At 42.1% G+C, this 22,839-nt stretch overlaps 1 protein-coding gene across 5 annotated transcripts in view; it reads right to left on the bottom strand.

Annotated features, from left to right (window-relative positions):
- Nucleotides 1-15,477: 15,477 nt before the first annotated feature.
- LOC309977420 (uncharacterized protein) overlaps nucleotides 15,478-22,839 on the bottom strand; it is a 281,570-nt gene continuing 274,208 nt past the window's right edge. For 4 of the 5 annotated variants that reach the window (XM_082863522.1, XM_082863521.1, XM_082863524.1 and 1 more), the window contains one exon: nucleotides 16,669-21,516. In XM_082863522.1, coding sequence (XP_082719648.1) covers nucleotides 19,913-21,516 — 1,604 coding nt within the window. In that variant the 3' untranslated portion in view covers nucleotides 16,669-19,912. Of the gene's footprint in view, nucleotides 15,906-16,668; nucleotides 21,517-22,839 lie in introns of those variants that run through there. The other variant, XR_014327050.1, reaches the window with a different exon arrangement.

Here is a 22,839-nt window from a genome sequence, read left to right as displayed (position 1 = left end):
AATGGGAGAGGCCACAACAGTGAGGCCCGCGTACCGCAAAAAAAAAAAAAAGAAGAAGAAAAACTTAAGTAACAGAAAGAGAATTAAAGGTACACGGATAGAGGGTCACCTGAGAAAACTTAACTTCAAGGAGAATACCATGGAAGGGTATAAAACGTCATTATAGATGTGGACACACACACAAATGCACATAAAATGTTAGTAATCTTACTACTATTTGAACCATTAACATGATAGTGTAAAAAAATACAAGGCCAAAGAATATATTTAAGATACGATTGGGGGAGTTCCCTGGTGGCACAGTGGTTAAGAATCCACCTACCAATGCAGGGGACATGGGTTCGAGCCCTGGTCTGGGAAAATCTCACACGCCTCGGATCAACTAAGCCCATAAGCCACAAGTACTGCGCCTGCACTCTAGAGCCTGCGTGCTGCAACTACTCAGCCCATGTGCCACAACTACTGAAGCCCACGCACCTAGGGCCCGTGCTCCACAACAAGAGAAGCCACTGCAATGAGATGCCTGCACACCACAACGAAGAGTAGCCCCTGCTCACCGCAACAAGAGAAAACCCGTGTGCAGCAATGAAGACCCAATGCAGCTGAAAATAAATAAATTAAATAAATAATTTTTTTAAAAAAAGATACAATTGGAACTACAATTAGGTATAACACAGACTGATTGAACTACAATTAGGTATAACACAGACTTATGAAATCATGTTGTCTTTTATCAAAACCACAGACTTGGGACTTCCCTGGTGGCGCACTGGTTAAGACTCCACACTCTCAATGCAAGGGGCCCGGGTTCAATCCCTAGTCAGGGAACTAGATTCCTCATGCATGTGGCAACTAAGAGTTCGCATGCCGAAACTAAGAAGCCTGTGAGCTGCAACTAAGGAGCCCACCTGCCGGAACTAAGACCCGGCACAACCAAGTAAATAAATAAATAAATATTAAAAACAAAACAAAACATAGACTTGCAAATCCATGAACTCATGGACACATATGTAAACACACAATCAACTGGAATGAGAGGAGTTCTCGTGAACATTTTTCCATCATCAGTGTTACTCATGTGAATTTTAGCACCTTTGGGACCATGAAAAAGTATCAATGTCACTAAATGGTACTAACATGAACAGTGTAGAACACTTAAATTCCAATCTCTATAAAATACCTAGAGTCAAAAATGTAAATAAAATTTTATCCACTAAAATGTACACAAGTAGGTATTAACAAATGCAAAACAGTCTGTGTACTCCACCCATAAAACACTGATTCAAAATTAGAAAAGTTATTACTGTTATATACTAATTAAATAGATTAAGAAAAAATTATCACAATATTAAAGTTTACAATTATGTGTAGAATTAAAAATCTTCACAAAAAACAATATTGAAAAAACATATCATTATTAAGCAAGAAGATTTCAACGAACATCATGATCAGAAGGAAACACCCAATGCATACCCTCAAAAGTTACAGTAGAGTGAAGGGGGATGGCCAAGACTCCTGCCTTTCACCACTGTACAGTGTGCCTGGGCAAGGACCACTAGAGGAAGTAACAGGAGAAAAAACAGAGACCTAGAGTGAGAAACAGAGAGAGAGCAGGTCAAAGAGTAAAAGCGGTGAACATTTACAAATCTAAGGACATCAAAAGGCAAAAAGTGAATGAATGAAAAAGATATTCCGGGACTTCCGGTGGCTCAGTGGTTAATAATAGCCTGCCAATGCAGGGGTCATGGGTTTGATCCCTGGTCCGGGAAGATCCCACATGCTGCAGAGCAACTAAGCCCGTGCACCACAACTACTGAGCCTGTGCTCTAGGGCCCGCATGCCGCAACTACTGAGCCTGCATGCTGCAACTACTGAAGCCTGAGCACCTAGAGCCCATACTCCACAACAAGAGAAGCCACCGCAATGAGAAGCCTGAGCACTGAAACGAAGAGTAGCCCCTGCTCGCCACAACTAGAGAAAGCCCGCACACAGCAACAAAGACCCAACGCAGCCAAAATAAATAAATACATAAATAAATAACCTTAAAAAAAAAGATATTCCATGTTAAAAAGAGCAGAGGTGACAATCTTATATCAGACAAATTTAATTAAAGAGAAAAACTGACACAAGACACAAAGGGTATTATATAATAATAAAAGATACAAATCACCAAGAAGATATAACAATTATAAATAAGTAAATATATATATATATATATATATATATATACATCTAACATTAGACCTCCCCGTGAAATGGAGCAAACATTAACAGAAATAGAACGTGAGTAAGAGACTTCAAGACTCTAGTTTTACATACGCATGAAAACAAAAAGGTCAATAAAGAAACAGAAGATTGGACAACACCATAGAACAACTGTAACTAACAGACATGTACAGAACACTCCACCCAACAACAGCAGAAAACACATCCTTCGGGAGCACATGTGAAACATTCTCCAAGACGGAACATACCTTATACCACAAAACAAATCTTAACAAATTTAAGATGATTGAGGTGAAAAAAAAAAGATCTTCTCCAAACACAATGAAATTTGGAATTCCCTGTTGGTCCAGTCGTTAGGGCTCCGTGCTTTCATCGCCAAGGGCCCGGGTTCAATCCCTGGTCAGAGAACTAAGAGCCCACCAGCCGAAGTGGCCAAATAAATAAATAAATAAGCACAATGAAATGATACTAGAAATAAAGAGCAGATGGAAAACAGGAAAATCCCCCCAATGTGGAAATTAAGCACCTCATTCTTAGAGAAGCAGTGGGTCAAAGAGGAAATTATAAGGAAATGGGAAAAATATCTGAATAAAAATTAAAACACAGCATACCAAATTTATCACAGGTAACCAAAGCTGTACTAAAATGGAAGTCTACACTGATAAATGCTTACAACAAAAAAAGGGAAAGATGCACACTCTGCACTACTGTTCAAGAAAGTAATAAACTTCCTAGCTAGAGCCATTAGACAAGAAAGAGAATTCTAAGCTACTCAGATTGAAAAAGAAGTAAAATTATCTTTTCTTTTAGGTGACAAGGTTATAGATGTACAAACTAAAAAGGTTCCACAGTAAAACAACTATTTCAAAGAACAACTTCACAAAAGCTGGAGCATAAAACATCAGCATGCAAAACTCAGCTGCATTTCTGTACACAATGAACAATGTCCAAGAAAATTAGAAAACGATTCAATTTACTATAGAATCAAAAGGAACAGAATATTTAGGAAAGCATTAGCGAAGGAGGTGCAAGACTTGTATACTGAAAACTACTAAATGCTGCAAAAACAAGTCCAAGGAGATACAAATAAATAGAAACATACCCTGTACTCATGGATTGGAAAACATAATATTCTTAAAATGACCATATTACCCAAAGTGCTCTACAGATGCAATGGACCCCCTATCAAAATTTCAACGGCAATGTTTGCAGTAATAGAAAAAATCATACTAAAATTCATATGGAATCTCAAGGGATCCCAAAGAGCCAAAATACTCTTGAAAAAGAAGATGGAGGCCATCATATTTGGATGTCAAAACACATTACAGAGTAATCAAGATGATGTTGTACTGGCAGAAACACAGACACATAAACCAGTGGAACAGACGAGAATATCAAAAATAAGCCTTTGAATATATATAAAATGTATAGACAAGGGTGCCAAGATTACGAAGGGGAAACTGCAGTCTCAATAACAAATGGTGCAGAGAAACTAGATCTATCAGCAAAAAGATGAAGCTGTAAATCTACCTACAGCAAAGGTAAAAACTTCTGTGTCACAGGATACAACCCAGAGTAAAAAGACAACCTCTGAGGGACTTCCCTGGTGGCACAGTGGTTAAGAATCCACCTGCCAATGCAGGGCACACGGATTGAAGCCCTGGTCCAGGAAGATACCACATGCCGCGGAGCAAATAAGTAGTTATGTGTGCGCCACAACTACTCAGCCTGCGCTCTAGAGCCTGCGAGCCACAACTACTGAAGCCCGCACACCGAGAGCCCGTGCTCTGCAACAAGAGAAGCCACCGCCATGAGAAGCCCACGCACCGCAACGAAGAGAAGCCCCCCCTCGCCGCAACTAGAGAAAAGCCCACGCACAGCAACAAAGACCCGATGCAGTCAAAAATAAATAAATAAATAAATTTATTTAAAAAAAAAAAAAGAAAGACAACCTCTGAGGAATGGAGGTAATGAAAGTGATATGAAGAATTTCCAACTGTCAGAGATTTAAGTTGATTTCAAGACTAAATTTGCTAATGGACTAAAACACCCTCTATCACTGATGTCTGTTTCTGAACTTTCCATTCCATTCACAATCATTAAGATTTGAAATCAGCGATTCACTCGTTTAGATTAATTGCCTTAAAAAAGTCGGAACAAATTGCCCACAATTGGTATGATTTCCAGATTTTACCAGGTATTGTGCATATTAGTATGTGACTTCCATGTGCAGCATCTTTACCCTTGTTTACAGAGAGCGGACAGTGCATCCAGATGGGGCCCTAAAAAATCCCGGCTGCCCAATAGCACTAACACCACGTCTCTAATCCATGGGTGTGAAGCCCTGCCCAGGACTACACCTAGCGGAGCCTCTTCACCAGTTCCAGGTCACTGGGTCATAGGGAGATGGGATCTAAGTGGAGATGACAGGCCCTGAGGGAAGGAACCGGGTGACAGTGAATGTACAGGTGGCAGGCGGGATACTTCAGAGTCAGAGATTAGTGAGTCCAAAGTAGGGCATCTCAGGAAGGACAGACAGAAGAATCAGCTGAGAATACAACTTTACCTGAGAAAGAGCCATTTCTGACTCCTTTTCTTTCCTCTTCCTCCTCTTCCGGGCTTCTTACCCAGGTAGCAATACTCTTTAGATGTTGACCCTGAAAGTTGGAAACATGCCGTTTAATGCTTGGAATCAACACACCCCCTTCCTGAGTCACCACCACACACACAGGGAAGCCCTCAGCATGGGGAACAGACGGTCCTCTGCTGCCCACTGTCCCAGGAGGGGCTCAGGACAGTAACTCCCACACAGAGACCTACACAGGAGTTTCCCCACCCTTTCTTCAGATCAGGCTCCCCTCCTGGTGAGGCCTTCACGTACCCAGCAGCAGCGGGCACCTCAGCGGGACCCGACGATCCCCTTCAGGTCACAGACCAGCCCTGATCCATCCCCACGCAGAGCAGAGCCCTCACCCTCAGCCCAGATCTCAGCCCTCAGGAATGGGGGGACCCAGAGTCCTGATGTTCAATGATGCATCCAGATTCGAATCACCTGGGGCACCTCAAATATTATTGAGGTTGGACCCCACACCGACAATATTAAGTGAAATCTCTGGTCAAAGGGTACAAAACATGTATATGAAAAATGCCTCAATGATCTAATGGGAGGCCTGTGTTGAGCAACACCCGCAGGAGCCTAGTCCAGCACAGCCCCCACTTTCTTTTTTTTTTCTAGCTTTACTGAGGTGTAACTGATGAGTAAGAATGGTGTACATATGAGTCATCGAATGTCGTTATTTTACACATGTAAACACTGTGCAATAATAATCACAATAAGGTAACTTTCAATTCCATCAACTCACAGTAATCTTTGTATCTGTGTGCTGAGAACACTTAAGTATTACTCTCTGGAAATTCCAAGTATATAATAACACAGTGGATTCACTATAGTCAGCATGCTGTACATGAGATGTATATGTTGTACACATTTACAACTGAATGTTGTATCCTTCGACCAACATCTCCCCAGTTACCACACTACCCAAACCCTTGTAAGAACCTTTATACTCTACGGCTCTATAAGTCTGATATTTCTACTTTCCAAAAAAATGTCTGTCTTTTTCTGTCATAATAATGTCATAATTTATGGATGACATAAATTTTCTACATCCATTCACTTGTCAACAAACATTTGGTTCTTTCAACATCTTGCCTGCTGTGAATAATGCAGTAATGGTCAATGGAGGGCAAATATTTCCCTCACTATAATGATTTTGTTTCCTTTGGATAACTAGCCAGAGGAAGGTGTCATACACTGTTTGCCTATTCTATGTTTGTTTGGTTTTTTTTGCGGTACGCGGGCCTCTCACTGTTGTGGCCTCTCCCGTTGCGGAGCACAAGCTCCAGACGCACAGGCTCAGTGGCCATGGCTCATGGGCCCAGCCGCTCTGCGGCATGTGGGATCTTCCCGGACCGGGTCACGAACCCGTGTCCCCTGCAATGGCAGGCGGACTCTCAACCACTGTGCCACCAGGGAAACCCCTGGTGTTAAAGTTTTGAAAAATTGAGACGATAATGTTAGAAAAGAATGATATGAGTTGATTGTAGAAGACCAAAAATTATTCCAGAAAAAAATACTTATTTATAGGAGAGGAGAAATTGAATGAACTAAGATTTATTCCAACTTACAAAACAAATTATGCAGAATAGAGAAAGAAAAACTAAATGCATTACACACACAAAAAAAATACTTTAAATGTATGTTCCTCTAAAAAGGCACCATGTAGTGACAGAGTCAGTCATTTCTTGCCCCAGGTGTCCTCTCCCCTGACCTCTACTCCATGCCAGGAAAAGGGAAGGGCGTGACCCACAACTAAGTGAATCAAGTCACTGTCCCCCTGACTGAATAGGGATTGCAAATGGAAGTTATCTTCTCATATAAATAATTACAAAATGCATAAGCCTGTAGACTGCAGCTTTGCAATTCTCATCCTCATTTGTATAATTTAAACAAATTTTAAATGTACTATATTCTAAAACCACAAATCATGTATCACAACTTAATCATCCACATCCAAACAGCTCACCATCCAACTGCATCCAGCTCCCACCACCTACCTGCACTACTATGTGTCACCATCTCATTCCGTTTATCTGTCTCCCTAGTTTTCTCCGTCTACGTCTTTTTGCTCCCCTCCGCTCTCCTGCTGTTCCTGCCCTCTTCTCTATTTCCTCCCTCACACCTGGCCTGCCCCACTCTGCAGCCTGTTCCCCCTTGTTCCTCTTTCTCCCCCACCTCCGCTCCCTGTCTACCCTCTGGGTTACACCTCTTCCGGTCCCCTTCCATTCCGTTCCTCCCCACTCGCCGGCACTTCAGTTGGCGACGCTTCCTTCCTGCTCTGTCTTCCTCTGCTCTTCGTGTCCCCCTTTGTCCTCTTCCTCTCCCAGCACCAGAAAGCCTTCGTTCCACCTTTTATCCTCTCCCGGACTCACTGTGTGCAGGGCCTCACCACTGCTGCCCTCGCTCCTACCGCTGATCCGGGCCTCTCGCCATGCTGCCCACCCGGAGATCCGGCTTTTTTAATTTACTTCTCTAGTTTATTGGCCCGCTAGTTTCAAGGCGAAATCTATTTCATTTCACTATCTCTTTGCAAGTCCCTCAGCCACCGTCTAAGTTCCCATTGGTTCTCCCTCATTCTTTTCTGCTTCTCAGTTTTTCTATCCCTCTCTCGGTCGCTCTGTCTCTGCTTCTCCTGATCCCCCTTCGCCCCCATATTTAGAAAGATGGCGAGTGAATAAGATGCCCGCCTACCGCCAGAGACCATTTTCCACCTGAGTTGAACTTGGCACGGAAGAACCATGGGTGTCCACAAGGCTGGCGCAGGTCACGTCCCCCTACGCGGGGTGAGGGGAAGGGCTGACCAGGAAAGAAGCCTGTGGAGCAGAAGGACCGGCCTGAGGAGACGCGAGGACAGAGGCGCTGGGAGGGAGGGAGGGGGTTTCAGGAGAGGGGCGGGCTCTGCAGAACCCCAGGACCGGGGAGAGGACGCGGCCTGTCCGGGAGCGGGGCGACCGGCGCTGCCCTCCAGGGGCCGCGAGGGCGAGGCTGGGGGTGGGGTGAAGGGCGAATCCACCTCGCGGTCAAGGACTTTACAAGGGGAGGCCGAGACAGTTAACAGGTTTTAAGCAGCGAAGTGTTGCGAAAGGTGGTGTCTACCTGGACGGAAGGTGTTAAAAACCAAGGGCAAGGGCCATCCTCAGAGAAATCTCTAAGCCGAAGAGAAAAGATCCCCGAAAAGATTCAGACCGGCTAGATCTGAATTTACCTGGGGTAAATTCAGGGGCGGGTGTGGGGATTTTAGGTCCGTAGTCACTCACAAGACCCTGAGGAGGTAGTAAGAGAGGCCCGCTGCGAAACTTTTCAACAGAAACGAGAAGCTCACTCTCTGTCGAAAGATCTTCACGCCCCACTCTCCACTTCCAGGTCCTATGGAAACTACTAGCGCCCGATTAGAAGCAGGGCTTCCGGGGGGCGGGGCCTGGGCAGAGCGCTTCCGGCGAGGGGCGGGGCGAGGAGAGTGCCCAGGTCGGCCGCAGGGAGAGGGAGAAGGAGGGGCAGGGGGCGGGCACTGTAAGGCGCTTCCCAGTCAGCTCGTGCGCTTCCTAGTCAGCTCATGTGCTTCCTTTAAGTTACTGTCGGTAGCAGTGTTTTTTGTTTTATTTTGCTTTGATAGGTAAGAAGTGGATTTATTTAGAGAGAAACATACTCCACAGACAGAAGATGGGCCATCTCAAAATGGGAGAGGGCTTGCAGTGGTTGAGAGTCCGCCTGCCGATGCAGGGAACGCGAGTTCGTGCCCCGGTCCGGGAAGATTCCACATGCCGCGGAGCGGCTGGGCCCGTGAGCCATGGCCGCTGAGCCTGTGCGTCCGGAGCTTGTGCTCCGCGACGGGAGAGGCCACAACAGTGAGAGGCCCGCGTACCGCAAAAAAAAAAAAAAAATTGGATTCGTGACTTAGCCTTATAATCAGATCCTCCTCTATTGTTCTGTGTTTAATGAAATGTTCCACCACTGACTCATTTCCCTGATTGGAATCATGGAAGTCCACACTGAAACGTCTTTTTTGCCAACATGGCTAGTTTGAAATTTTCCATAATACAGACTAATCTTTCTAATAAACATCCCAAAATTTATTCCGGTCACTGAAACTTTTAAAACATGTTATGTTTTCATATGTATGCTACACCAGGACATTCTGCTCATTTTGACTGAAAATATTTTAAATGCTAATATCCCTGTGTAAACATCATGTTTCAATTGATTGCCATTTCTCTATGGATGAAATCTTCCACCTGTAGGAATGTAGGAAAACATACTTTGTAGTAAATGTTTAATGACAGATATTGCCATAAAAATATTGAGGTAGAAATGAAGTTATTGCATAGTTGATAATCTAGTTTTACTTTCTTTAGGGTTCATATTAAAGAGAATATACCTCCCCACTAAATGCCCTTAGAAATATGGCAAAGTTAATTATTCCTTAGATGAAAATAAATCCCAATGTCTTCTGAATACTATATATTTTACAGGCTCATAAAAGAACTTTCAGGGCTTCCCTGGTGGCGCAGTGGTTGAGAGTCCGCCTGCCGATGCAGGGGACATGGGTTCGTGCCCCGGTCCGGGAAGATCCCACGTGCCGCGGGGCAGCTGGGCCCGTGAGCCATGGCCGCTGAGCCTGCGCGTCCGGAGCCTGTGCTCCGCAAAGGGAGAGGCCACAACAGTGAGAGGCCCGCATACCGCAAAAAAAAAAAAAAAAAAAAAAAAAAAAAGAACTTTCAGCAATAGAACACAAACAGCTAAAATACATTACAGTTTAAAAATCAAAGGTAAATTTCTAATTACTCTCATAATGAACATATAGTGAATTTGAAATTGCATTATATTTAGTTATTATTGACTTAAGTATATTATGATGTAAACAAGTTTTTCTCAAAGCTATTTGAAGGTAATTCAGCACAAGTGTGGAATAGGATAAGCGTTTTGCAAAATAAGGCAGTTCTCATCAAAAGAAAAAAAATTTTTCTTATTGCCCTTCCTCCTTTTATTTTATCTATATGAAATGATGGATGCTAATTAAACATATTGTGGTAATCATTTCACAATACAGGGAAGTCAGACTATTTTGCTTTACACCTTAAACATATAGTGATGTATGTAATTGTATAAAGAGTTGTTTATACAACTCACTTTGTAAAGACTTGGTTTTAAAACGGCAAATAGTTAAAACACGTTAGCAAAAAGAAAGAACAATACAATTTTTAAAATAATTTTATTTATTTATTTGTTATTTGTCTGTGTTGTGCGTGGGCTTTCTCTAGTTGCGGCGAGCGGGGGCTACTCTTTGTTGCGGTGCGCAGGCTTCTCATTGCGGTGGCTTCTCTTATTGTGGAGCATGGGCTCTAGGCGTGTGGGCTTCAGTAGTTGTAGCACGTGGGCTCAGTAGTTGTGGCTCGCAGGCTCTAGAGCGCAGGCTCAGTAGCTGTGGCGCACAGGCTCAGTTACTCCGCCGCATGTGGGATCTTCCCGGATCAGAGCTTGAACCTGTGTCCCCTGCATTAGCAAGCAGATTCCCAACCACTAGCGCCACCAGGGAAGTCCAATTTATAGCAATTTTGGAAACGTTTTGCTCCTTTTGAAGCAACGGTTACTGACCTAAATTATCACTTGCCTTAGTCCTCCAGTGTCAGACCCTACGTCTGGTCCCTGAGTCTCTGGAACTGAGCAGATTGTTGAATTTGGCCTGTGGAGTGAAAGGGGAATAGAAACGGAGAAGCTATTCTGCAGGGTGTCAGCATGAAATAGCCCATTCGACCCAAGGAGAGTTTTGTATTTCTCATTCTAGTGTGTAATACTGGGACAAGTTCAGTTCTTATTTCCTACTGCTAAAATTAATTCGAATTGCACAAAATGTTCCTGGAGCCAACCACTGCCCCATGCCCACCAGTCTAGGAGACCCACATTTCCAGAAACCTGAATAACTTTGGCCTTACTAGCAGGACATAAGAGCAACCTACTGTTAGAAACAGATTTTATTTAAACCGTGTTCAACTTCCTTATAGGAAACATCTTAGTTTCCGACATAACTGGCCCCCACAATCGTAAGCTTTAACTTAAAATTTTTACAGGCTGCAATTTGAAACAAGCCCGTCAAGTACAGGCAAGCACCTTCCGGGCTCTCCCCGTTCCCAGCCCTCCCGCGTTCCCTTCCCGGACAGGGGTCCCCTCACCGACCCCCAAACACGGCCGTAGCGGTCCGTCCAGGACCCGCCCCGGCCAGTCGGCCTCTTCACGAGGCGCATGCGCAGTTCTCTACGGCCCCGGAAATGGAATTTTTGGAACGAAGTAGCAATGCAAAGCGTTTCTGTTTGCTAGTTGAAATCTGTGCTTCGCGGTCCCTTTACTCCATCCTCAGGGTTTTGGAGTCATTGCGGTCTTTTAATTCCCACTTCCGCCCCTCCTCCCCATGTAAATCACTGTTACAGATCGCGGACCGTTTCCCTTTGGGTTTCAAATTTCTCTGAGGCCAGTACCGAAGCCCTTGCCTTTTCTGCTTTCGGTCCACGTAGAAACCGCCTTTCGGAATATTTTCCTGCTTGAAACCCTTTAGTACCTCCGCATTTGGCAAAACTGGTTCTATGACCTTGCCTTTATGTGAGGGGAGTGAGAAATTAGGGGAATACATGGCTATGCGTGAGAAGCTAGTAGAGTGAGTAAAGTCAGTAGACTGGAATGGTCTCCATCATACATAACGAGCAAAGTATAAATATGATATATATATAGCACTTGTGTTGTAAAAATACACCTAAAAATAATATGAAAGGTATCTTATTTATTTTTAGCTGCATTGGGTCTTTGTTGCTGCTCGTGGGCTTTCTCTAGTTGCGGTGCGCGGGCTTCTCATTGCAGTGGCTTCTCTTGTTGTGGAGCACGGGCTCTAGGCACGCGGGCCCAGTAGTTGTGGCCACGGGCTCTAGAGCGCAGGCTCATCAGTTGTAGTGCATGGGCTTAGTTGCTCCGCAGCATGTGGGATCTTCCCAGACCAGGGCTCGAACCCACGTCCCCTGCATTGGCAGGCAGATTCTTAACCACTGCACCACCTGGGAAGTCCCAGGTATCTTTTAAAAAATATATTTGGCTGCGTCGGTTCTAGATCTTTAGTTGTGGCATGCACATGGGATCTAGTTCCCTGACCAAGGATGCAACCCGGACCTACTGCATTGGGAGTGTGGAGTCTTAGCCACTGGACCGTTAGGGAAGTCCCAGGAATCTTTCTTTTTTTTAAAAAATAAATTTATTTTTGGCTGCATTGGGTCTTTGTTGCTGCGCCCAGGCTTTCTCTGGTTGCTGCAAGCAGGGGCTACTCTTAGTTGCGGTGTGCGGGCTTCTCATTGCGGTGGCTTCTCTTGTTGCGGAGCATGGGCTGTAGGTGTGCGGGCTTCAGTTGTGGCACATGGGCTCAGTAGTTGTGGCTCGCGGCTCTAGAGCACAGGCCAGGCTCAGTAGTTGTGGCTTGCGGGCTCTAGAGTGCAGGTTCAGTAGCTGTGGCACACGGGCTTAGTTGCTCTGCGGCATGTGGGATCTTCCCAGGCCAGGGCTCCAACCCGTGTCCCTTGCATTGGCAGGCAGATTCTTAACCACTGAGCCACCAGGGAAGAGGGAAGGCTCAGGTATCTTATTAAAAAAAGGAAATATGGGACTTCCCTGGCCGTCCAGTGGTTAAGACTCTGCGCTTCCACTGCAAGGCAGCGGGTTGGATCCCTGGTCGGCGAACTAAGATCTTAAATGCAGTGTGGCTCGGTCAACAACAACAAAATATATATATGCTTGGGAATTCCCTGGCGGACCCTGAGGTTTCACTGCGGAGGGCCAGGGTTCAATCCCTGGTTGGGGAAATATGATTCTGCAAGCCGCACGGTGTGGTCAAAAAAAAATATATGTATATGCTTGAGAACGGATTGTAATGTGGATACTTGTAGTACATATATTTAATATAATTTTGATGTTTGGGAGTCAATATTTTGTATGTGGAAAATGAAAAAATAGAATTAAAAATGATAATATAAGAATCATTTCATGTCCAGAAACATATAGCTTTCTGGAATTCCTTGGCAGTCCAATGGTTAGGATTCCAAGCCTTCACTGCCGAGGGCCCGGGTTCAACCCCTGGTCGGGGAACTAAGATCCTGCAAGCCCTGCTACCGGGCCAAAGAAAGAAACATAACTTTAAAATAACATTTTAAGGGGGAGTTCCCTGGCGGTTCAGTGGCTGGGACTCCGTGCTTCCACTGCAGGAGGCACGGGTTTGATCCCTGGTCGGGGAACTGGGATCCCACAAGCTGTGCAGTGGGGCCAAGAGAATTGTTTGTAAATGAATGATTAAACAAATAAATAATAAAATAAAAATTAAAGTAGCATTTTAAGTGCCTACCCTCAGTTGAATATATTCTGTAGTTTCAAGGAAATCTTATTTAATTCTCTATTCCTCTACAGGAAATACTTAAGGTAGCTTCTCCAATTCTGATCATCCCTCAGATATAACAGGTATGTTAATATCACATAGTAGTTTAATAGTAAATTAAATGTGGAGTTAATAAGAGCACTCATCGGAAAGGAACAGCAATTTACCAATACACTAAAAGTCTAAGGGCTCACTTGATTTCTTTGCTTGGCTTTTTAGCCCTCAGTGTGCACTTCCTGTTTGTGGTGGGACTGAAGTATTAACTGAGCTCATGTAGTTCTGAGGCTTCCTTCCTCAGGTGAAGGCAGCACCATGAAACTGGGCAATTTTAGTAAGGTTATTTTACAAATATTCAATGATAAACCAGTTGGAAGTGTTAAAACTGAAAACCTGTAGTCAACCCAGTGTAGTTAGACAAAGAAGGTAATATATCTGTAGTTGAATCAAAATTAAATGGACATTCTAATGGAAAGAGGCAATATATGAGAGAAGGAATGAGAGACAATGAGTTCTCGCCTATAACCTTGACTTTGGGAGGTTAAGGTGGGCATGAAAAAAGAAAAGGTCATTGAAAATGTACCAGTCACCTTTTTACACGTTTTGTTATGTAACAAGTATTCCTGAATTTTCAATGTCTTACAACAACAAACATTTATTTCTTCCTCATATCATATGTATCATTATTCACCCCTTGCTTGTTTGTATAATTTGATTCTGTCATTCAGCATAAAATTTCAGTCTATCCAAGACCGTTCTTGCAGTAGAGAGAAGACAGGGTTATACGAAACAAACAGAAGATTTGAAACCTTCCATTTAAACTTGAAACATGCCTTTCTACTCACACCAAATTGGCCCAGGAACTCAAAAAGCCAAGCTTGCATAAAACGGGCAAGGAAGTGCAATCTTCTCAAGTGAAAGGAAGGGTTGCCTAAGTCAAGTGGCCAAGACTGATACCAAAGGGCAGACATGTATGATCTCACAGAAAGGTGATAAATGATTGTAAATAATATTAGTATATATGATAACTGCAGCTTTTCTCAGAAACGATTTTTCCCTCCTTTGTTCACACTAAACAAAACTACTGATTATTAGATAAAATAGGGAATATCACTATAGAACATGCAGACAAGGATAGAAATGAACTATTACAAAAACTCTACAAAATAATACTTAAAAACTAAGATGAAATGGACTGATTCCATGAAACGAGTAACCTAAATCACCAATGTGAAACAGATTACTTGAATAACTACCTTGAATTACAAAGAAAATTTTAAATTTCAAAATCCTCACTACCCAAGAAAGAAATCTGCAAGCTGAGATGGTGACTGTGAGATCCTAGATAAACTACTCCATAATATGGCTGTTTCAGTATCTATCTGGTATAGTCTAGTGGCCTGCTGGGGCCGTGAACTGACATTAGTCTTTCCTTTGACAGCACATCCTAGGTTAACAGCCCAGGGTCACAGGGATATGACTCCCTGGACTGCCCTCGTGACAACCACGCTTCCCCATCACCCCCGGCCTTCCCCTGGTTCTTCTTTAAATCTGGCTCCCCTTCCCCCACTGAAGCTTAGTAATTCCTTTTCTTTCTGGTTTGAATTCATCAATTCCATTTAAACAGCCTATCCATGGACCCTAAAGAAGGTTTGCGCCCCAGGTCCAGCCCCATGCTCTCTGCCTAGACCCTACCTGGACTTCTTACATGTTCCCTCCAGCTATACCTTCCTTGTAGCTCCTCCAGAATCTGTTAGTAATAAACGTCTCCATTTCACTTTCTCTTGCAGTCTTGCGGAGTTGTTGCCTAACTTGCAACACTCAGGGGCTCAACTTTACAAAAGGTAATTTAACAAAGTCACAACGATGTTATTCAACAATTCTATCAAGTTTATAAAGAAGAATTACCAGTAATTCCATACGATTTGTTTTTTAATTTTTAAACTTTTATTGGAGTATAGTTGATTTACAATGTTGTTTCAGGTGTACAGCAAAGTGAATCAGTTATACATATATCCACTTTTTTTGTCTTGTTTTTTCAGATTCTCTTCCCATATAGGCCATCAGAGTATGGAGTAGAGTTCCCTGTGCGATACAGCAGGCTATAAAATTTCTTTTTAAGACAAGAAAAGGAGGGAGTACTTGTCAACTCAATTTATAAGGCCAGTATTACTAGGATAAAAAACTAGACAAAGTTAATAGAAAAAAAAGAGAAAGTAAACAAAATGACCAATTAAATCCCACATGAAGATTCAAAAATTCATCATAGGGCTTCCCTGGTGGCGCAGTGGTGGCGCAGTCCGCCTGCCGATGCAGGGAACACGGGTTCGTGCCCGGGTCCAGGAAGATCCCACATGCCACGGAGTGGCTAGGCCTGTGAGCCATGGCCGCTGAGCCTGCACATCCGGAACCTGTGCTTCGCAACAGGAGAGGCCACAACAGTGAGAGGCCCGCATACCGCAAAAAAAAAAATAATAATAAAAAATTCATCATAAAATATTACTAACAGAAATGAATCACAGACAGAAAGAATTCATATTAAAGATAATATAAATCAGGGAATTCCTTGGCAGTCCAGTGGTTAGGACTCGTCACTTTTGCTGCCAGGGCCCGGGTTCAATCCCTGGTTGGGTAACTAAGATCCCGCAAGCCACATGGTACAGCCTAAATAAATAAATAAATAAATAATAATAATCAAGATCACTTATCAAAGAAAAATACATTATTCTTGGTTGGGAACAAATTCTATGTGGAGGATACTGGGTGTCAGTTGACATACTAAAAGTAGCACAAATGTTATTTTCTCTGCAAGATCTTCTGGTTCTGAATGTGAACATATCAATAGGAAAGGGCAGCACAGCTTCCAGACACTTGGGAATGGAGATTCTCTCCCTGTCACACACTATAATTGGAATTCTGCAGTCTATCTCATTCATCCTTATAATTTCTTTCACTTCACTGCATGTTTGTTCAATTCCACACACACTTGATTTTCAAGCACCTGACCATAGCCAAGTCCCACAAGAGAGATTTCATGTCACCATTTTGCCATTCCAGTTTTTTCACTGAACTAAAGCCCTGAAGTAACAGTTTTTCTTCATATTTATAATGCACCTACTTTGTACCTGTCATTGCCTTATGGGCATTATCATGTCACAGAGGTCCCAAAACAACCCACTGATTTACATATCCCATGCTATAAAACAGGAGAAATATATGTGACAGAAAAAATTATCACTAAGGAAACAATTCAAAACATTTTTTATTACAGTAGAAAACAACGTAACACGTTGTGTACCAGCATAATTTGAAACTCAAATTTTAATAGCATTTAGAAAATTGCTCTTTGAGTAAACTGCTTAGTTATATTATCTAATAAACATTTCCAAACATTAATTTTATTAAACTAAGGTAAAAATATCTCTGACAAGTTATCCAAATAGGATTTTACAAGCATTTTCAAGAACCATACTGAACAATGGAATGTATGTGTGCTGCAGAGAAAGGAATGTAAGAAATTATTAGCATGAAGAAAAGTATGGTTTGCCAAGTCAAGAACTCAGGAATTTCAAGAGTAAGCATTCAGTGTTTGTTTTGTTTTCTTTTCTTTTGGGGTGAAGTAGAGAAGAACAGCTTTATTGCTCTGCCAGGCAAAGGGGCCACAGCAGGCTAATGCCCTCAAAACTGTGTTTCCCAACCTGGAGTGGGTAGTGAGTTTTATAGTAATGGTTCAGAGAGGGCGTGATCAGCTCGTGGGCATTCTTTTGATTGGCTGGTGGTGAGGTAAGTGGGAGTCAACATCCTCAACCTTCTCCTTCCCACCAGTCTGGGGTGTACATGCTTGTGGGTAGCACACAGTTAATTTCTCCCAGCTGGTGGGGGTTTCAGTATCTGGTCTCTGGACTCACTGAGCCTCAGGTTCTTTGTGTCTCAGCGCAGAAGGAATTCAGAGAGGGGTAAAGTGACAGGCAAGAAGTAGACTTATTAATATAGGACACCTGTGAGGGATACAAGTGGGTAGGCGAGGGGGCTCTGCCTCAGTGTTTTATCACAGTCTGATTCCATTTTTTCTTTTCTTGTCTTTTTTTTTGGTTGTACCATGCGGCTTGTGGGATCTTAGTTCTCCGACCACCGACTGAACCCAGGCCCACGGCAGTGAGAGCTCGGAGTTCTAACCAGCGGACTGCCAGAGAATTCCCCTGACTCCATTTTTTTGATGTTTGACTGTTGACACCTCAGGAAAACCTCTTCTTATTCAGCCTATCTGGACAAACTGATAAAACAGCCTAAGGGCTCCTTCCTTTGAGAGAAACTGGACATTGAAACCGTAAGCTTATCCTCCAACAAGCCTCACCCAGTAATTAAATTTTCCTCTAATGTTAACTGCTCTCCCTTCAATTCCCAAGAATGAGTCTAATTTCTCATTAAACATAGATGCAAACATCACCAATTCACATGCAGTGGAGGAAGTGACCAACTTTTCCGACACATTGTTCCTACCACATAATCAGTCCCTAGCAACCTGTCACTCTCCTCTCTTGGCAAGTCCAGTCCCTTAATGTCCTTACTGCTCTGTTCATGGTCATCTGGTAGAGCATTCTGTCCTATAACGCACAGTGGCCTATCCATGGACCCTGAACATAACAAGCATGATGAGTCAAGGCAGTTTTATATTATTCTCTGCTCCTCCCTGTTGCTAATTCACAACTATTGAATTTGGTAATTCAGGGTCCTTGTTTTTCCAGGGAACATGGATGTGAATGAACCACACCTAATGAAGTTGGCCCCCTTATGTTACTGATTCCTTCCCAGAGACAATCATCAAAGGCCTGTAATGAAGGCATAAGATCAACAGACTTCAAACTTCAGGTTGAAGGGCATAAATAGTAATGTGGCTTTTTCAATAAAATTCAACTAATAGAATATTTACAGTGAAGATAATTGGCCATTCGCACGTTATTCTTCCTGTCACATACATACCATTTCATAATTTTTAACATACTGTGACTTGTAATGATTCTAAGGTACATAACAATCTCACATTAATCCTGGAGAAACACTTATTCCTAGTATAGATTCTCTGATATGTAGGCTGATTTAAGAATGGCGCAAAAAATTTACCTAACTCATTACATTTGTAAGGATTATCCCTCATATGAGATCTGTGGTGAAACGCATCGTTTCATCAAATTCTTTCCATGTTCAGTAAATCTCTATAGTTTCCGACCTGTATGAATTTTATCATTACACTGAAGGTGTAGATACCTGATGAAAACTTTTACAACATTCATTACATTTGAAACGTTGCTCTCCAAACTAAATCCTCTGTTTCAGAAACTCCATCTTTGGGTACAAGCCTTAGCACACATATTAGTTCGTGTGGTTCCTCTCAAAGATACATGCTGAGAAGTCTGGTGAATTGTGCAGCCAGGATAAAGCCTCTGCTCATACATTTTTAGTGTTCCTCTTCAGTGGACTCTGCACTGTTGCCAAATGCTTGAACTCAAGGTAAAGGTTTTGCCACACTAGTTGCATTAGTAAGGGATAGTTCCAGTACCTTCCCATCTTGTGATTTTTGCGTAAAATCCTTACCACACACATAATTATCTGAGTGGTTTCTCTCCAGGATAAATATTCCAATATCTAGTGACAAGTGAGCACTAACTTGCAACTTTGCCACATTCGGTACATCTGTAATGTTCCGTCCAGTATGGATTATCTGATGATTGGCGGGATGTGAGCCCTGAGTAAAGGTTTTGCCCATTCATGGCATTTGTGAGGTAATCTCCAGAATGAATTCTTTGGTGAATGACTTCCTTGTCTAAGGACTGGTCATACTAAACACACCTACCCGATGAAGGCTAAGATGTGAACAGTGAAGCCTAAGACGTGGACAGCTGCTAAAACCCCTGCTTAAAGTTCGTCATCAGTGTGGCTTACTTGACAGTAAGATAAGCTTCTAAGTACACTGACAGATTTTTCACACTCATCACATTTGTCAGGCAGCTTTCCAATATGAAACTTCGGTGCACCTTAAGGTATGAATTTTGACTGAAGACTTTGAGAAATTCAATACATTTCTAGAGTTTCTGTCCAGTATAGATTATGTGATGGTGAGGCTTTGCCACACTCATGACATGTGCATAGCTTCTCTCCACTATGAATCTCCCATGAATTTAAAGTGTCAATTTTGTTTTGTTTTGTTTCTTAAGGATTTTTAAAATATTTATTTATTTATGGCTGCATTGGGTCTTCACTGCCACATGCAGGCTTTTCTCTAGTTGCAGCGAGCGGGGGCTACTGTTCGTTGTGGTGAGCAGGCTTCTCACTGCGGTGGCTTCTCTTGTTGCGGAGCATGGGCTCTAGGTACACAGGCTTTAGTAGTTGTGGCATGCGGGCTCAGTAGTTGTGGCTCACGGGCTCTAGAGCACAGGCTCAGTAGTCGTGGCGCACGGGCTTAGTTGCTCTGCAGCATGTAGGATCTTCCCAGACCAGGGATCGAACCTGTGTCTCCTGCATTGGCAGGCGGATTCTTAACCACTGTGCCACCAGGGAAGCCCAAAGTGTCAATTTTGAGTGAAGACCTTCCCACCTATATCACGTTAATATGATTCCCCCTTTGTATTTATTACCTGATATGTAGTGAGAGTTGAGATCTAAGTAAAGGTTTTTCAACAGTTTTTATCTTTGTAAGGTTTCGCTTTTGTATGAACACTCTGATGCTTTGCAAGGTATGCTTTTCGACTAAAGCAGCTGCCACACTCGTCACATTTGTAAGGCTTCTCTCCAGTATGAATTCTCTGATGAATTACGAGATTTGAATTCCGATTGAAGACCTTGCCACACTCACTACATTTGTAAGGTTTCTCTCCAGTATGAACTCTCCGGTGAATTGCAAGGTATGAATTATAACTAAAGACTCTGCCACATATATCACATTTACATAATTTCTGTCCTGTATGGATTATCTGATGTCTCCTGAGGTTTGAGCTGTGATTAAAGATTTTGCCACAGTCTTTACATTGGTAAGGTTTCTCCCCAGTATGAATTCTCCGATGAACTGAAAGGTATGAATTTTGACCGAAGACTTTGCCACATACATCACATTTATATGGCTTATCTCCTGAATGGATGATTTGATGTTGTATGAGGTGTGAGCCAAAATAAAAGGTTCTGCCACACTCATTACATTTGTAGTGTTTCTCTCCAGTATGAATTATCTGATGACTGACAAGGGTTGATCTAATACTGAATACCTTACCACACTCATTACATTTGTAAGGTTTCTCTCCAGTATGAATTCTCTGATGACTTGCAAGGTTTCCTTTCTGACTAAAAGCCTTGCCGCACTCATTACATTTGTAAGGTTTCTCTCCAGTATGAATTCTGCGATGTTTTGCAAGGTATGAATTCTGACTAAAGACCTTGCCACATTCATTACATTTGTATGGTTTCTCTCCAGTATGAATTCTCTGATGAACTGCAAGGTATGAACTTTGACTAAACACTTTTTCACATACATCACATTTATATAAGTTCTCTTTTGTATGGATTATCTGATATCCAGTGAGCTGCAAGGCATGATTAAGGGTTTTGCCACACTCGTTATATTTGTAAGATTTCTCTTCAGTATGAATTGTTCGATGAATTGCAAGGTCTGAATTTCGACTAAAGACTTTGCAACATACATCACAATTAAGTATTTTCTCTTTTGTATGGATCAACTGATGCTGAGTGAGATTTAAGCCCTGATGAAAGGTTTTGCCACACTGATTACATCTGTAAGGGCTTTCCATGCATGCACTCTGCTCTTGTGTCAGTACCGAAGGATGTATAAAATCATTCTCGTATGAATTAGAAATGGTGGTTTGGACAGTAGGAGAAGTTCCTTGAAGTGGTGAAAATGAGGCACTAATGCTGATACTCTTGTCAGCTTGATTAAATTCATCAATTTTCTCTTCACTTTTGAACATATGCAGTTCATCCTGAAAGCTTAATGCCAGCCTGTTTTCAATAGGCTTGATTCCTGCAACCCTTCTACCATGTCGATCTCTCTTATCAGCCAGCTTTTGGTTATGGTTTACAGGCATTCCTTTATCATTTCTTTCCTCATCTCTTGGCTGAGACTCAAAGTCATGTTCATTTTCCTGGATTTCCCTGAGGTAAAAAGGCTTGATTTTTTCATGTCTTCCCAATATCAGTGTTTGGAATACTTCTGCTCTATCAGTGTTTGCATTTAGTTGTAATTTCTTGATCACATGTAAGTGAGAGATATCTACAAGATATAAAGAACCGTAAGTACCCTATTCATCCCAATTCATAAGTAAATAGTTCATGTTAAATACATGATATTACACCAAAATTAGTACTTACACAAAACAGAGTTATGAAAATTCCCAACCATGATATTAAAACCTTTACAAACACAAAAGGAATGATTCTTTACTAAAGATAATCGAGGTAATTCCACTTAAATTTTGGGTACCCAATTTTCAAACAACCTATGATAAAAACACTCACATTGAGAAAACTTCTGTTAGCTATCAAAGAAAGTGTATTTTTCAACCATGACACCAAAGCATATACCAATTAGCAGTAAACATACTGGTGCCTCATAACTGAGGAGAAAAGAATATTATACTATATATATATTGTGCATACTTGTTAAATAGAAATGAATGCTAAAAAGACAGAAAGTAAATAATTTTAACAGTAAATAATGCAAAACTAACTTATTCAATGTATAATCTCAAGGAGTGGCGGTTTCCAATTGGGAAACAAATATAGCATAGAGAAAATGGTGAATATGATAAAACAGTATTTTAAAAAACAAAATGTTCTTCTAAAAACGTGCTGTAAATTTATGTACCCAGGAAGAAGCATAAAACATTCTGAAAGACCACCTTCTGTATATCACAATTAAATATGAATAAATGAAATATTCTCCAGTTATATTAACAGCCATTAAATAGAACAACTCCCTACCTGTTCAGTGCCCTAAAATATCCAGTTCATTGGCTCCAAAATATACGTAATGAAGAGAGAGCAATTTCTGAATTTATTTAACTAGGTTCATACAACAAATTGCAAAAGAAAGGCATACAATATATAAGGCAAAAAAAGGGACATCATAATAAACATGCCAGAATATTAATATATCTTTTTTATACAAAAGCCACTTTTGATTCATTAATATAAAAACAATGCACTATTTCTGGGAATTCCCTGGCAGTCCAGTGGTTAGAATTCAGCACTTTCACTGCCATGGGCCCGGTTCCATTCCTGGTTGAGAAAGTAAGGTCCCGCAAGCAGCGTGGTATGGCCAAAAACACAAACAAACAAACAAACAAAAAAAACCCCCAAAATCCCCACTATTTCAAGCCGTCTAACATTACTAGTTTCTTTCGAAAGGCTTGAGGAAAGTTATCAGAAGTTTTTAAGTAAGGAAAGTGGAATCAGGTTTCTGTGCATGACCCCAACTGACGCAGCAAGCAGTGAGAACCATGATGTGGACCTTGACCAACAGAATGAGACAACATACTCTTAAGCATGACCACCCACCCAACAGCAGCAGAGGATAGGTTACAAAATACGACAA

Source organism: Leucopleurus acutus (genome assembly GCF_964270905.1).
Source record: "Leucopleurus acutus genome assembly, chromosome: 20".
Lineage (NCBI taxonomy): Eukaryota > Metazoa > Chordata > Mammalia > Artiodactyla > Delphinidae > Leucopleurus > Leucopleurus acutus.
Note: the sequence above shows the minus strand (reverse complement) of the source record. Positions and strands in the feature narration are given on the sequence as shown.